Source organism: Martes martes (assembly GCF_963455335.1).
Source record: "Martes martes genome assembly, chromosome: X".
NCBI lineage: Eukaryota > Metazoa > Chordata > Mammalia > Carnivora > Mustelidae > Martes > Martes martes.
Window position 1 is genome coordinate 16,656,367 of NC_137897.1, and position 17,602 is coordinate 16,673,968.

General features: G+C 41.8%; 1 protein-coding gene across 1 annotated transcript in view; it reads left to right on the plus strand.

Moving 5' to 3' along the window:
• PHEX (phosphate regulating endopeptidase X-linked) overlaps window positions 1-17,602 on the plus strand; it is a gene marked incomplete at its 5' end in the record, with an annotated part of 206,253 nt that overhangs the window by 10,191 nt on the left and 178,460 nt on the right. The window contains one exon of the mRNA XM_080831329.1: window positions 4,064-4,225. Within this exon, the coding sequence (XP_080687455.1) occupies window positions 4,064-4,225 (162 nt within the window). The remainder of the gene's footprint in view (window positions 1-4,063; window positions 4,226-17,602) is intronic.

Consider the following 17,602-nt stretch of genomic DNA (forward strand, 5'->3'; position numbering starts at 1 on the left):
ACATTGTAACCGTCAGTTGGCAAGACTGGACCTGATTTCAGTTCTTGTGGTGGCAAAACTAGCTCTTAACTTCTGTGAGACTGTTGTGGACTTTGTTTATATCACCTAGGAAAATATCCTTGTATTTCCTATGGAATTATTAAGGTGCTTGTTTCAGGAGTGCCACTCCAGACATTGCTGGAGGTAGTATATTAGCTGTGGTCTATGCACTGTATTAGTTTTCTAAAACCTGAAAGTCTATGAGCTCTGAAAAATAACTCAAGAGTTTCGAATGAGTGTTTATGGAATTATAATAGCAAAAATTTGTATGTAAGGTTGCCAGCTTTAGCTACGTGCATATGTGGATGCTCAGTTACATTTGAATTGCAGATAGACAACAAGGCTGCTATTTTTTGGTATATGTCCCCTACAATATTTGGTACATACTTAAACTGTAAAAGCCGTCATTGATATGAAATTCAAATTTCATTAGGCATTCTGTATTTTATCTGGCAACCATATTTTTCGTGTGCCTGACACTGTTCTGGACATTTCATGTGTATTGACTCATTTAATTCTCATGAAGATCCCATGGGTTGTGGTTATTATCTCTTTTTATAGATGAGGAAACCGAGAGGTTAAGTAACCTGCACAAGGTTACATAGATTTGCATGGTGCTGTTGGCATTTAAACCCAGGCTGTCTGGCTCCAGATGATGCTGAACTTTCTGAAAAGGGCTTAGCATGGTTCCTGGTGCAGAGGAAATGCTCAGTATTAATGATTTTACTGTTAGCACCACCCTCTCCCTTGAGCCCTGATTAAACTTAAAATCTCAGGGGTGTGGTGCCTCTACCTCGGCATAAGCACTAGTAAGAGACCCCGTAATCCCTGACCTTATATGCAGTAACTTGAGAGAACACATAGTTGGGCCTTTCACAGATTTCTTTGATCCTCATATTTCTTTATTAAAACAAGTCTCTTTGAGTTTTTTCCATGGAACTGAGCAGGGGAAAAGGAGTTGTGGTGTCTTGACAACTATGGTCCCTTGAAATTTGAAGTCACCGTTCTCCAGAAAGTGCAGCCCTGTGCCCAGCTGTGAATTATGAATGATGAATTGGGAGGTTGAAACTAGAGTTTTAGTGGGCTGACTTCCAAATTCTGTGTGAGTGATGTATTTCCCCGCTCTATGTCAAGGCTGAGGTCAGAGCTGATCTTGCAGATTTTGTAGGTACCTACAAGAACACTGGATATATTTTAGGCTGGGGGCAGGGGGAGGTTTGGGAAGGCTGCCAAAAAACAATGTGCTTATGTGAATAAAAATGTGTGTGAGGGTTCTTCTGTGTGACTGTAAATATTTTTAAAAAATATTTTATTTATTTGACAGAGATCACAAGCAGGCAGAGAGGCAGGCAAAGAGAAAGAGAGGGAAGCAGGCTCCCTGCTGAGCAGAGAGCCCGATGTGGGGCTCGATCCCAGGACCCTGAGATCATGACCCAAGCTGAAGGCAGAGGCTTAACCCTCTGAGCCACCCAGGTGCCCCTGTGTGACTGTAAATATTGTGTGGCAGGGAAACTTGAATAATCTCTGCACCTGGGGTGTCACATAGCAGATTCATTCTGTGGCGGCACAGCCAGAATTATTATAAATACAAACTGAAATAAAGATTTGGTATGTCCTAGTTTATTTGCATAGTAATTAATAATAAACTAGTAGCAGTAAGTAAAAATATAATTGGAGACCATTGAACTAATTCTCAAAGATGAAAATATTAAGCCAGTTTTAAATTTATCAAACTTCTAAAACCAGTTTTTTATTTTACTTTTTTCTTTTTTTAAGAGAGAGAGCACAAGCAGAGGGGTTGGGGAAAGGGAGAGAGAGAATCTCCACACTCAGTGCGGAGCCTGACTCGGGGCTCAGTCTCAACAATGCTGAGATCATGACCTGGCCAAAATCAAGAGTTGGACACTTAACTGACAGCCATCCAGGCGCCCCTCTAAATCAGTTTTTTTTTCCTTTGATTTTTTGGGGGAGGGGGAAAGTGCTGGGGATTTTGAAGTCCTATAGAAACTGAGGATATGTCTATATCATTCACTTTATCAAGGACAAAAAGCTCTTGAAAATTTTCATAGCAAGTCTAGGCTAGAAAAATAGCCTTAGTTTTAAACCTGGAGGACACATGTAACCAAACTGATAACCAGCATATATACATATATGCTGATGATACTTTTTTTTTTGGCAATTCCTTCATATTTAGCTGACAACTTATTGGGTTTTCATTACTTCAAATAAATATATCCTGGCATTAATTAAAGTATGAAAATTACCCAGAATGTCATCTTTCCAATGTCATTAAAATACTGGCTGCCCCCCATTTTTTTTTAATTGGTGCATATCTTTCTGTTAGAGAGGTAGCCAGCAGTTGTATGACAGTTGGCAGGGAGTTGGAGTTGAATATTAGGAATTTTGGAACCTTCTCATTTTTTTTTGAAGATGTTATGATTTGAGAGAAGGAGCACATGTATGCGGGAGATAGATCATGAGTGAGCACAAGGCGGGGAGAGAGGCAGAGGGACAAGCAGACTCTCTGCTAAGCATAGAGCCTAATGTGGGGCTCGATCTCAGGGCCCTGAGATCATGACCTGAGCTGAAGTCATACACTCAACAAACTGAGCCACCCAGATGCCATAAGAACCTTCTCATTTTTTAAAAAAGATTTTATTTATTTATTTGACAGACAGAGATCACAAATAGGCAGAGAGGCAGGCATGGAGACAGAGGGGGAAGCAGGCTCCCCACTGAGCAGAGATCCCGATGTGGGGCTCGATCCCAGGACCCTGAGATCATGACCTGAGCCGAAGGCAGAGGCTTAACCCACTGAGCCATCCAAGCGCCCCTACCTTCTCATTTTTTAGTGAAAGATTTTTTTTAATGCTCATGGATATGTATTTAAGTATGCAAAAACTTCCTCCCTGTTGACTGTATTACATATGTAATTGTGTGTGGGCTTATGAAAGGAGAAGAAATGGTAAATCAGTCTGTTGTGTCTTTCTGTTAACTTACACACATACTCCCCTCCTCTGGCCAGGTCCAGGGGCCAGGTCAGCAGCTATATCCTTTTATGAGGCTGAATGCCCTGCTAAATGGCCCTGAGCCTCCCTGCAGGGCCTGTGGGGGTTTCTTCTAGGGGTTCATTCCTCTGAGAGCTACACTGAATGTCCAGGGGCTCAGGAATTCATAGGTGGCTTTTCAGGTCTTTATGGAGGTATGTTGTACATACCTCTTTTAAATGTTTCAATATGACTTATGGGCCTCTGTTTCACTCAGCTTATGCTGTGGAACAAACTACCTTTGAGGCTTGAAACATGAGTGATTGAGTATTTCTTCTGATTCTGTGGGTTAATCGGGGGTTCCTCTGCGGCTCTTGTCTAGGCTCCTTCATACAGCTGCGTTCAGCTGGAGGGTCCTCTGGCCTGGAAAGTCCGTGATGGCTTCAGTCACAGGTCTGGCACTTGGTGCTGACGGGTTATTTTCCATGTCGCCTCACCTCCTCCGGGAGGCTTCTTCAAAGGGCCGTCTCAGGGCTCCATTCAAAGGAAGTTTATGTAGAAGGTACAAGGCCCTTTTAAGGCCTAGTTTTGAAACTCCAGCAGTCACTCTGCTGTATACTGTTGGTCACAGCAAGTCACAAGGCCAACCCAGATTCAAGGCAGGGATAATAGATCCTGTCGCTGGATGGGATGAGTTGCGAGTGACCCCGGAGAAGGTTGAGAGGGATGGAAGGAAATACTGCACACATCCTTGCAAACAATTTACCGTAAACTCCATTTGCATTCCTATCCCATGCCGTGCAGATGTCCGGGGCAGTCCTGCAAAAACCATTAACGCCAATACCACCAAGCTTTTACCCACTCAATCTGAATACAGTAATTTAATAGAGTGAAGTTGATTCAGGGAGTCATTTGAGAGGAAAAGTAAAAGCCAAGGCTGGGGAACTGGTTGATAGGAAATGGTTGTTTAATTGGGAAGGGAACAGTACATAGAGTTCACTGCTTGTCATTAATCCTATGATTTTCTTTTTAAATAGCTGCTGCCATCTTGAGTAAGGTAAATTTCTCTGTGGACCCTTGTGATAATTTCTTCCGGTTTGCTTGCGATGGCTGGATAAACAGTAATCCGATTCCTGAAGATATGCCAAGCTATGGGGTTTACCCTTGGCTGAGACATAACGTTGACCTCAAGTTGAAGGGTAAGTTTCTACCAGGGTTTGGTGACGCACTTTACAGAGAGGAGTACTTGACAGGAAAAACACAGTTTTGGATTTGAAGCACGCCTGCTTGCTTTTTAATTGTATGAAATTCATTTCTAAGATTTTTTAAAATGGAAGATTAAAAGGAAAATTGTGGGATTTCAGTCTCCCAGATCTCAAATACAAGCCTAGCAGAGGCTTCATTTTGTTTGCATTCGCTAATGGTAAATTCTGCTGAAGGATAACTAGCATTTCCTTGAGCCTGGGAACAAAGGAATAGTTAATGAAAGTTATTTTATATAACATACTTATTTGTTGTGTCCAGAGCAAACCGTCACATGCTTATTTATGTCCTGGATTTTCATGGCTACAAAATGTACTTAACACCTCATTATCTTTTGAGAACTCAGGATGACCTTGTGTTTGTCATATTGTTCCTGTTAACTTCTGACTTGGCTCTGGGGGGACTTTCTTTTCTCCCATGGCCTCTGTGGTAACGACAGGCTCACACGCACATACTCACATATGCCTACGGACACATATACATGTGTGTGTGCATACACACACACTTCAAAACTTGGAAAAGTCTTTTACTAGAGGCACCTCTGTTCACATTACATTTATTTTTTTATGCTGAACTATTGGAGGAAGGCACTTCAGGATGGAAGTAGGGAGATTTTAAGGCCAGATAAGGTAACTGTTTTGGGAAGACAATAATATGTATATTTCAGGGTGCCTGAGTGGCTCAGTTGGTGACATGTCTGCCTTCAGCTCAGGTCCTGATCCCGGGGTCCTGGGATGGAGCCCTGCATTGGGGGGGTCCCCACTCAGTGGGGAGTCTGCTTCTCCCTTTTCCTCTGCTGCTCCTTCTGCTGCTCCCCCTGCTTGTGTGCTCTCCCTCTCAAATAAAGAAAGAAAATCTTTTAAAAAATGTTTCTTTCTTTCTTTCTTTCTTTTTTTTTTTTTTTTTGATAACTGAGTTATGCCACATAGCACCTGGAATTTTACTTATTTATTTTTCATTCATTTTATTTTTTTTTTTTTACTTTTTGGTTGTCAACAACTCAAGTTTATCATCCTAAAATTTTCGAGGTTGGAAGTCTAAATGAGTTGGCAGGGCTTCTGGAGGCTCGAGGGGAGACCGAACGCTGTGCCTTTTCTGGCTCGTGCAAGCCACCTTCACTCCTTGGCTTGTGGCCCCTGCTGCATCTTTCCAGCCAGCACTGTCACATCTTCAGCTCTCTCTCCAAGCTGACCTCTGACTTCCCTCCTCACATCTCTTTCCCTCTCTCTGATGAAAAGGCTCTTCTATTTAGAGAGGTAAGGTCCCATTCAGTGACCTGATCACTCCACCTCAAGATCTTAACTGAATCCCAGCTGCAAGGTGCCTTTGCCATATAGGGTAGCACAGTCACAGGTCTGGGCACGGGGGTGAAGACATCCTTGAGCAGGGAGAGAGCGCCATTCTAGTGCCAGAAGCTTCCCGCTCTCTCTGGTAGCCTGAGGTAGTCCTGTGCTGTAGCCCGAAGACGTTTAGAGCATTGCATTTGCTTAACTCGGCCCCCTAAAGCTTTTCTTTTTCATCCATTGTGTAAAATAATAGGATCTAGAGCTTTTAGAAAAGATCTTTCTGAGAAACTTTCGGATCAAATGTGAAGTGAAAAGGTATGTTTTCTCTCTTCCATTATTGAAATTATTTCCCTTGTTTTGGATATTTGAGGCTTTAGAACTCCAGAAGGAATTTCTGAGAAGTTGGAAGAATCATCATTTTTCTTTCTACTCCATCTCCATTTCCCCAAGATTTTAAGTACATGAAAATTAAATGTCTCAATTTACATACATTTTAATAACTATAACTATTGGCATGGTAGTTAGAGACCTATTGTCAGTTGTAAGGAAAAATGTACTTAAGCTTCACAACTTATCCACAATATAAACTGTATGGACTTAAATTCTCGAGGAGGAATTAAAAGTTTCATAAGTTAGAATAAGTATGTACTATAATGTCAGTTTTCCCCTAACCCAACAAGGCAGGTTCCCATGCTATAGAACAATAAGACCTTGAGAAATGAATTTACTAATAATGATTTCCCTGTATGATATTAACACACATTGGTCCTTCACCTACCATTCTTGCCTATTTCCTGTTTACCTTCTTTGACTTTTCTTCCTAGACAGAGAGATGTGTGCACAGGTGTCACTGAAGGATAAGAAAAAGATAAGATTTGCAGATAGATGCTCCTTACATGTTAGTTAGAGCCAGAAGATTCTATCTTCAGGGCATTGAAGCAGTTAGAATAATTTAAAGCACTTCTTAGGGATGTCTTAATGTGAAAATGAAAATCAGTACCAATGTGCTTTTTCTTTGAGGACACTGTGTATGAGATCCTTGAGCATTCATAGAACCATGACTTAATTGTTGAGAGGCACACAGAGGTTTTTTTGTTCACTTGCTTCTTTTAAAAATGAAAAACTTCACTTCTAAGCTAAGTTGGGAAAGTACAAAGAACCAAAAAATTAAATGCAAAAAAGTAACAAGAAAGTTGCTCATAAATCCACCCATGGAAATAACTGCTAATGGAGCAGTTGGGCATACATCTTTCTAAGTTTTTTTTTCCCATTTGTGGGTATATATGCAAACCTTCATGTGCACACCCATCTATTTAAAAACCTAGCTAAAATTAGGTGTACTACCCTGTCATGTACTCTAAAAATAAGGTCTTTCTCATAGACACAGGTAATGTCAATAGATATATTTTCTTATTCTATATAATGCTGTCATAAAGATCCATGCGTATTCCAGAAGTGGAGTTGTTGTATTGAAAGAGTTGTCACAGTTTAATTTTTGATGTATACGTACAGCTGAATCGCCCTTCAGAAAGTTATTTCTAGGTCTTTATGTATTTTTGCGCTGCTTTAAATGGTAAGTCATCTCCATCAACTGGTTTTCTTTGGGGGGGGGTTTGGTGGTATAAAGTGGGGGTCAGCAAAGTATGGCCTGTGGGCCCAATCTAGTTCACTGCCTATTCTTAGAACTAAGGTTTCATTGGGAGGCTCTACATCCTTTCAGGTAGGCATTGTCGATGGCTGCTTTTGTGTTACAGCAGCAGAGACGGGAAGTTGCTACAGAGACCACATGGCCCACAAGCCTACCGTATTGACCCTCTGACCCGTAAGGAAAAAGTTTGCCAACTCCTGGTGCCCATTGTAAAGCTTTGATATGTCTATATTGGATCACATTAGAACTGTCCTTTTTTTTTTTTTAAAGATTATGTTTATTTGAGAGAGTGAGTGAGAGGGAGAGAGCACAACCATGCAGAGGGAGAGGGAGAAGCAGGCTCCCCACTGAGCAGGGATCCCAATGTGGGACTGGATCCCAGGACCCTGGGATCATGACCTGAGCCATAGGCAGGAGCTTAACTGACTGAGCCACCCAGGCACCCATGGAATGGTCTTATTAAATAATAGCTTTTTGATGGCTTCTTTAGAATTTTTTAGATAGGTAATCTTAAAGTTAAGAAATAGAGTTTTTGTCTCACCCTTTCTTTTTACTGTATTGGCCAGATCCTCCAGAACAGTGTTGAACAGTAGCAATGACAATGGATGTAATTTTTTTATGCCTAGCTTGGTTGGTGATGCCTCCCGTATTTCCCCTTGGCCCCCAAACATATTTTTTTTGTCTTGAATAAGTATTCTTTATTGTATTCTGTTACTCCTAGTTTGCAAAAAGAACTTCAATAATAAAAACACAAAAAAAGTAAAAACAAGTCACAGAGAACCTACATTTGGTCCTGCCATCCAGTGATAACCTTTTTTTTTTTTAAGATTTTATATATTTGACAGAGAGAGGGAGATCACAAGTAGGCAGAGAGGCAGGCAGAGAGGAGGGGGGGAAGCAGGCTCCCTACCAAGCAGAGAGCCCGACGCAGGGCTCGATCCCAGAACCCCGAGATCATGACCTGAGCGGAAGGCAGAGGCTTTAACCCACTGAGCCACCCAGGTGCCCCCAGTGATAATCTTTTAAATGCAAATATATAGGGGTGCCTGGGTGGCTCAGTGGGTTAAAGCTTCTGCCTTCGGCTCCGGTCATGATCCCAGGGTCCTGGGATCGAGCCCTGCATCGGGCTCTCTGCTCCACAGAGAGCCTGCTTCCTCCTCTCTCTCCACCTGTGTCTCTGCCTGGCTGTGGTTTCTCTCTGTCAAATAAATAAGATATTTAAAAAAATGCAAATATATATATGAAGTTATGTGTGTATGTCAGAAGGACCATATATTCTGTTTCTATAATCTTTTATTTGACATGGTAACATATTTTTGTGTCAATAAAAGTAGATCTTTACTATCCATTGCCATGATAGCTTTGTATGGATACACTCTAGCTGATTCAATCAATTCCCGTGTTGTCATTTAGATTATTTCCAGATTTTTTTTTCCTCATTGTAAGCCACTCAGAGCATGAGTGTTGAAGCTGCAGACCTACATTTGAATCCTGGTTTCCTTACATTTCTCCTCTGTGCTACTTTTGGCCACTCATTTCCCCTAGCTCAGTTTTCTTACCTTTCAAAAGGGGATAAGAGAACCCATTTCTTAGGGCTTGTGGGGCTAGAGGAGATGACGCTTATAAATGACACTTTCCTGGCATAGAGCAGGCCCTCAGTAAATATTTGTTGTCTCTGCCTCTGTTTTGTCTCACAGCTAGTTCTGAGGCTCATGAAATAGTGTCTACCAAATGCCTTAGGTTTTATTCTGGTCTTATCGTTTGTAAATATCATGTGCTTTCAAAAATATTGAATACCGTCTAGATATTTTTCCTCACCCTTGATAAAAAGCGAGAACATCCAAAAATAAAACCCAATACTACCAATCAAAAGAATACCATTTTCTTATGGCTGATAGAGAACACACAGATACAGCTGTCCAATTTGTGAAATAAAATGGATTTGACAGACCGGGCTGATGAAAAATTGCCCTCTATTGAAGTCAGCAGCCTGGCTTCGTGAATTTTTTCTTTAAATGGCATATAAGACTCAGATTCCTAGTTGGAAGATAAAATTATTTCTTATTCTCTCCAAGAAGCGAGTTTTTTTTTTTAAGCAGGACGAATATAGTCATGTGTTTGAATGTCTCAAAATTTCCTTCCTACAAAACCTCCCAGATTTGTCTTCATGTGACCGTGAAGATGACACAGCATGTGTTGCTTATGAACGAGCAGATGAAAATTTTGCAAATGAGCACTTATGAAACATGAGGCAATAAGTGAGATAGAACACTTGTGTCAAACAGAAGACAGATGACTCAAGGTAGGGCCAGCTCATCTCTATTATGGAACAGCAATCTTTGCCAATATTTTGTAAAGAAATGCAGTGTATTATTATATTCAAGCACAGATAGCACCAGCAGAACAGTAAGAGGAAGTAGGATCTATACATTAATGAGCAAAGAAAGGTGGTTATGATTCATAGATGGGTTATTTATTTGTAAATATCTGCTGGCTAAGATTCAAATGGTTCTCATAATTAAATAACTACCCCCCCCAATCTTGTTTTTGCTATAAAGATCCTAGCCAAATCATCTTTTGCCGATAGTGGAAAGCTGAAAACTTCAGATCCTGTAAAGTCATTTGATAATTAAGAAGTTGAGACGATTGAAGATCGTGAATTGTGTCATTTTCCTCAAACCATGAACATAGTATGATATACCACACTGAGCTTTGACATCATTAAATTCTTTGAAACAGACCTCAAATTAGAAAAAAAAAATGGGGACACAGTGGAGAAATGCTATGGAGCAACCAGCCATTGGGGCGGGCTTTTTATTTTTGGTGAAACTCAGCCCCAGTAAATCTCAGTGAATCTGCTGTATAAATAGGGGGTAGAGGGCTTGCTATTAATAGATTCCTGTTTTTGTGACCATGGTGGCTCTTTTTCACGTGGCCACACATGGAGTAGTAAATTGCCAAATTATACATGTGTCATCATAGGTCCTGCATGCATAGAGAGGTGCCGTGTGAGGATTTGGGCCTGTATAGAAGACATTTATTTATTTATTTTCAAAGATTTTATTCATTTATTTGGCAGCACAAGCAAAGGGAGCAACAGAGGGAGAGGAAGAAGCAGGCTCCCCACTGAGCAGGGAGCCTAACATGGGGCTCGATCCCAGGACCCTGGGATCATGACCCGAGCGGAAGGCAGACACTTAACTGACTGAGCCACCCAGGCGCCCCTAGAAGACATTCAGAAAGTGAAATGAAATGATTTTACCTGAAAACTATTTTGTTGTTGTTTGCATTTTTCCTAATCTTGGAATACCATTTGAGCATGAGGAGGGGGTGTGTAGAGTGTAAGGAAAGGGAAAGAAGCTGTCAGATTTAAAAAGTTGAGCAATTTCTTGTTAGGAAACACCCCCTTCAAATATACACATGAATTTCTCCCTGAAGCCTCTTTGAAAAATGTATATGTAGATCCAGAATATATTTTTCTAAATAGCTGAAGGAAGTGAAGAGGCCATGAGAACAGCCATCATGTGTGAAAGCTTGTGTTCCCATAGTTCTGATTGTTAGAATTTGAGGTTTTCTTCTTGTGTCTTCTTTTCTACCCCCAGTACATGTCCTTGTCTTTTTAACTCTTTTCTGCTCCAAGCATTTGATTTTAAGATCTGATCTTTCTCCCTGTGGCTTTCACGTAGCTCTTCTTTCATAGGGGTTAATATTAGAAGTAAGTTGGGTACACTTGACAAGAACCAGATCTATTCATTAGATTCATTCTGGGTTGTGTGCTCTTTAATTTGGGGAAGATATATTCACTTCAAAGAGATTGAAATGCATAGTGTTTTGACTGAATTAATCTGTGAACTCAAGACTGTTGACTTGGCATTTACTTTTTTCTTGGCACCAGTTGCTTTCAGTCACAAGTAACAGAAATCCCAATTCCACCTGGCTTAAAAATAGAGAAAATTTTCTGGTCCATGTAACCAAAATGTCTAGTAATAATTCAGACTTCAGGTAAGGATTGATCCAGCAGCTGAATGTCATTAAAGATCGTATTTCTTGATTTCCCTGTGCTTTGACATTCACTGTCTCATAATTTTTTTCTAAGTCTCTTTGGTCCTAAGATCCTTGTCAGTAGCAACCAAAATTTATACTTCCTCATTCACATCTAGCAAGAGGCATTGTATTAGACTTAGGAAGATACAGAAATACAGAGATTTAATAAGGCCCCCAAGACTACCCATGTGGAACTGAAAAATCTGCGCATCACAAAACGTTTCAGTAAGTACTGTAATCAGAAGTCTAGAGCTGCACTGTTCAATATGGTAGTCACTAGCCACTTGTGGCTTTTTTTTTTAAGATTTATATATTTATTTGAGAGATAAAGAGCATGCAAATGGTGGGGAGGGGCAGAGGCAGAGGGAGAGGGAGAGAAAAATTCAAGCAGACTCTGTGCTGAGCTCGGAGCCTGATGTGGGACTTGATCTCACAGCCCTGAGATCAGACCTGAGCCAAAACCAAGAGTTCAATGCTTTACCCAACTATGCCATCCAGGTGCCCCCCACTTGGGGCTCTTGAGTACTTGAAGTATGGCTAGCTGGAATTGAAATGTGGTATAAATAAAAAAATACCACCAAATTTCAAAGACTTCATTTTTGAAAACATGTAAAATATCTCACCAAGAAATTGATTATTTCCTCAATTATATTTTGAAATGATAATATTTTAAGATCTATTTGGTTAAAGTATATTACTAAACAACTTCACCTCTTTCATTTTTCTTATTTTTAAATGTACAAGGAAATGAACAATGACCTGTATGGCTCAGATAATGTTTCTATCAGTGCTGTTCTAGAGCCCCGAATAGGTCATTGGAAAGGTGAGCTATCTGAATCAGTTCAAGTTTACATTAGTTTATAGAGTTGAGCAATAGAGAAGGGGCAGAGAGCACCGTTAGTAAAAATAGTTCTCTACTCCCATCTCCAGTCCCTTTCTATCCTATTACTCTATTAGTGTTCTTTGTGGCACTTATAACCATTCAGATTAGCTTGTGTATATTTGCTTGCTGTTTTTCTTACCTCTGCATGCCATTTTGGGCTTCACTGTGACTCAGCACCCAGCATCGTGCCTGGCACATAGTTGGTGCTTACTAACACTTGTTAAAGAGAAGGGAAAGACTGTGCCCTCTGTGAGTGGCTGGGGGCAGTGGTGGGGGTGGCTGGCTGACTCAGTGGAGAGGGGTGGCTTTCTCCTCTCTTCTTGTTCCCCCTCCATCTGTGCTGAGGGCCCGATGTGCTGTTCCAGAAGAGTCCTGAGATGCAGCCAGAGCTTGCCCCTGACGGAAGGGGAAGAATAATCATCAGTTGTTCTTCAGGACAGGAGAATGGAAGTGAGACAGGCTAGAGCCCTTCCTGGGGCTCCAAGACTCTCTGGGGGTGTGATCTTGTGTAAGATACAGTAAGGAAAAGGAAAGCTCCCAAGACAGCATTTACATTTGGGCTCTGAAAAGCAGTTGGGATTCTGCCACTTACTGGCTCTGTGACTGCTGGCAAACCACTTTCCTCTGAGGCTGAGTTTCTTATCTGGTGATATTGCTGGATTAATTCAATGAGGTGCATCAAATGTCTTCTACACAGAATTCAATAAATAACATCTGCTGTTATTGTTAATTTCATGAGGATTAAATTAACATTTTGAAAGCACTTGGCATGTAGTAGATGCTTGAGAAATGTTAGATTCCTAGCCAAATAAAAATTACAAATTGATAAGAAAACCTTACCAGCATCATTAAAGTAAAACTGTAGGATGTAGTTTTTTCTGGAAGTCTCACCATGCCCATAAATAAGGCAGCTGATCCCGAAAGGGGCAAGTCTGGAGGTGGAGATAGTAGGTTAGGACATTTGTGTGTATTCCCAGCTTTTATTGGCAGACCTTGGTCATGACCTCAAACCTGGAAGGTTTTGATAATCTGTTAGACAACACATGGGGTTGGGGGGAAGGCATTTTAAATCCCTCCTGCAGGAAAAGAGAGAAGAGGAAAGGGGAATTGGTGAAAACGAGAAGTGTCATCTTAGGCTGTTCTAGATCCTCTAGGTGCCACTTTTTGTTGTTTATACTAGTTTGCCTTTCTTCTCTCATTATTTCACTTCTCCCTCCGGGATTCTTAACTCAAGAGGGCTGTCTATAGAATTCCAGGGACTTGAAGGGGAAAAGATGCACGTTTATTTTTGCTAACCTCGGATGGAACTTCAGCATTTTCTTTAATTATGAAAGTAGGCAAAACCCTGGTGTTATGGGCTGTGACCCTGCTAGGAATGGAAAGCATTATTTTTCTGTCTTGTTATAAATGTTCCAAGTGTCTTGAAATATTATCTACATACATCCCCACTTCAACATCCTAGCAATGGTTAGACCCAATGCTAGATCTTCGTATTTAATGACTTAATGAAGTGGCACATATATTATGGTGACAAACAGTAAAACAACTGGTTGATTAACTGTATTTCAGAATAATTGGTTTCTCTTGTAAACCTGTGTTTCTTATGCACTCATAAACTTTAGTTTGAGAGTGGTCCTTAGGTTTTAAGAGCCTGCCCAGGAAACGTATGGTGCAGAAAAGATGAAGAACCCCCGCCTGTGTGAAGGTGGCTGGGGCAGGCCTCAAGAAGGTACAGTTTCATTGAACTCCAGTCTTTTGATGCATCCTAATCTAGGTGTTTCAAGCAGAGTTGGCTATTATAGGACCCCATGGGTCCACTCAATGCCCAAGTCTTTGAACAGTCCATAGTCTTGAATCCCTGGGTAATGAGCACATTACTAACAGTTCATGTATGTTTATAAGGATATTAGATGAAACCAGAGATTTGTGTTTGGAGATTTGTGCCAGTGCCAGACCTTGAACTGATTACAGCGTAGGCTTGATGTAATTACCTATGCCATGGAATAAATATATTTATAGATGAAATGACTGAGTGTTGTCACAAGCCTCATACGAGAGCAGAGAGTTAAAAGTCAGTGCCCAGCTGGAGACAATACAGCTTTTACTGTGGTACAGTTACAGATACTTAGAAGCAATGCCAAATGATTGAAGATAGTAACACAAAGTAGAGTCTTCTTTTACAGGTACACAATCCGTGTTGCATGAAAGAGCTTGCTTGTCATCTGATCCTTGAAGACAGGGACTGTTGGTACAACTTGAAAGGGTAGAGGTAGAGGGGGACCATAGATCCGGAGGGGCTGTGAATGAAGTTCCAGGGAAAAGACCGAATCCATGTAACCTGGCGTTGTTGGGAGGATGGCACGGACATGTCTAGGTGAGAGGTGACCGGAGTGAAATGGGCCAATGAAGTATGTGAGATTTTTGACCGGCAGAGAACGCTAAGGTTTCTGAGCAGTGAAGCTACAGCTTGGGAATGCTGTGCCTAGGAATAACGACTGTAAAAAAGAAGTGGGGAAGCAGACGAGGGGGCATTTTTATAGTATAAATACTGCAACACGTTATAAAAAGTTTCCTGCTAGTTAGCTTGAATGTTGTAGGAAGAAACATTTTTACTTTAGAAGAGTGCTGACTAAATTTAGGTTCTTTTGACTAAATGTAAGTTCTTTGGCCTGACTGATGACACAGGATACGGGCATCCCGAGAGAGACACAGGAATACTTCTCAGCTTGCCCACACCCAGGCCCCGTTTTGCATGGTTGGTGTGTATAAGTGTATTTTGCTTGGCAGTTGTTCAAAAGGGTTGTATATTTTTGAAAAGCCGCTTCCTGAAAGATGGTGACTGTTTGGAAAGGGAATAAAAATCCTAGCTGGTTTTGGTCGTAACAGTCCCGAGGTGTGCCCACGTGAGCTGTGGTCATGATTCCAGGAGCTCCTCTCGGTCCCCACGTGTTCTTGCTCTTGGTCGCCACAGGCTGGAATGATAACGGAGCTGAGAATGTGGCATTTTGGCAGGAGCTTCCAAGGCTCATCCCGCTTTCACAGCAGAAGCAGATGACTCAGATCTCCTAGACCGTGAAACCTGCATCTTCAGAGAAATGAGCTAGTCACTTACCTTTACTGTACTTCTAATTGGTCAGTGGCAAAACCTAGGCACCAGAAAAATGAAAAAGTTGCTTGCACATAAAAATATGTGGGCAAACGGAGTTGAAAATTCCACCCTTGCATTTCTAATCTCCCTGATGAAATGGCCTCAGCTCTCACTTTCAACTCTGGGAATATTTCAACTGCCACTTGACAGTGTGGAATGGGTTGAGCATCTTTAAGATGTGGCAAATCCCCATTTCTCCCCCATTGTATTACTAATGGGCAGGATTTCTACTCCTTACTGTGCAGTGAACTTTTAACGATTAAAAAAAAAAAATCCTAGGAATACACACGGAGAAGGGCCTAGCAAGCCTGGCACTGTGTAGGGATAACCTGCTTTATTTTTTTTTAATTTTTTAAAAGATTTTATTTATTTATTTGACAGACAGAGATCACAAGTAGGCAGAGAGGCAGGCAGAGAGAGGAGGAAGCAGGCTCCCTGCTGAGCAGAGAGCCCATGTGGGGCTCAATCCCAGGACCCTGAGATCATGACCTGAGCTGAAGGCAGAAGCTTTAACCCTCTGAGCCACCCAGAGCTAAGGTGGTGACACTAAGGTGAGCTAAGAAGGTGGCGCTGTTCCATTTTGCAGTTGAGAAAGCTGAGGCTTGGAGAGGTTAAGTATTTCATATTCACACAGCTAGTGACCTATAAAGTCACTGTTGTCCAGAAGAAATGTTATGTGAGTCAAAAATGCAAGTCACATGTAATTTTCCATTTTTAAATAGCCATGTTAGGAAAAGAAAAAGGAAACAGGTAAAATCCCATGATTCTGTCTAACCCAACATACCCAAAGAATTGTCTTTTCATGTAATCAATATAAAAACATAGTCACAAGGCAGTTCACATTCTTTATTTCCTAAGTCTTGGGATCTGTATGCTTCTTATACTTGTAACACATCTCCGTGTGGATGGGCCACATTTCCATTACTCAGTAGCCCCACGTGACTCCCAGTTCTGCAGTGGACAGGGCTGTTCTAGACCAGTGCTTCTCACTGATGGCAGCACGATGAAACCTTAGAGGTTTTGATGTAATTGGTCTGGGATGGAGCCTGGCCTTCTGGATTTCTTAACCACTTCTCCCCCACCAGGTGACTTTATCATGGGGCCAAGTTTGAGAACCTACTCAAGGGTGAAAAACCAAACCAACTGGGTCAAGAACTGTAGGCACTGTCCTTTGGAGAAAGTTCTTTGAGTTTTCTGAACTGAGACCCATTCGAAACTACTGCTCTGGCAATATGCTTTGCTAGTCGACATTAAAGAATGCCAGGCAACGCCTGAATTCATTAATTTCTTTCAATTTACATTTCCCAACCTTTTGGCCAAGTCCCAGAATAATGCAGGAAAAGAAAAGGGAGTTCTTCCCCCCCCCCACCTTGATCTGCACGCTCGTCTGGATACACACCAGTACGAGTAAATTAAGACCTGAAGGTCTATTATTTTAATTGAGGTCTGAGGTGTCAGTGTCTGTCTGGAAACTCTAAGCTGTGGAAAAGAGGAAGTTAGGGTTTGCCAGCTTCAGGTCTTTGCCAGAATGAAACAAGTCTGGTGGGGAACATGTGGGAAGTGCTGGGTGAGGAAAGCAGGCAATTGTGGCTCCAGCTGAGGTCTGAAGGCTGCACAGCCCATGGTGTGGCGGGACGTCCAAGGAACTGCTCTTGCCAGGGCCCGTGCGCCTGCCTGCCCCCTCAGCCAAAGCCGCCATGTGCCTGTGACACCCGCCACGCGGGACTCAGAATGTCTCTCCTCGCCACAGCTTCACGTGTCCTTCGAATGCTTTTGGAGTCATTTGGAAACATTTTTACATCGCCTTCTTTTATTTAAATCCAAACAGCCTTCCATCTCTGGACACACTGATTATTTTTCAGAAGGAAAAATGCTGGGTCTTCTGGGATGACCGCGCTCTAGTTATATGCAAATTTGTTATGTTTATTTGACTTAAAAGTAAGCAGGAGAACTCGCACCCATGGCTGAGTCTTTCATAGCCTTAACTAAATCAATACCCTAGCTCATTGAGTTAGAAATACCGTCACCTGTAAGAGGCGCCATTACTTCGTGTTCGCCAACAAAGATGGCGCTCCTCCACCGAGCCTTCTTTTCCCCTGGCATTTTTACTTTATGTGCGTTGAAAGAGTTCTTGCAGGGGCCCCTGGGTGGCTCAGTGGGTTAAAGCCGCTGCCTTCGGCTCAGGTCATGATCCCAGGGTCCTGGGATCGAGCCCCGCATCGGGCTCTCTGCTTAGCAGGGAGCCTGCTTCCTCCCTTCTCTCTCTGCCTGCCTCTCTGCCTACTTGTGATCTGTCTGTCAAAT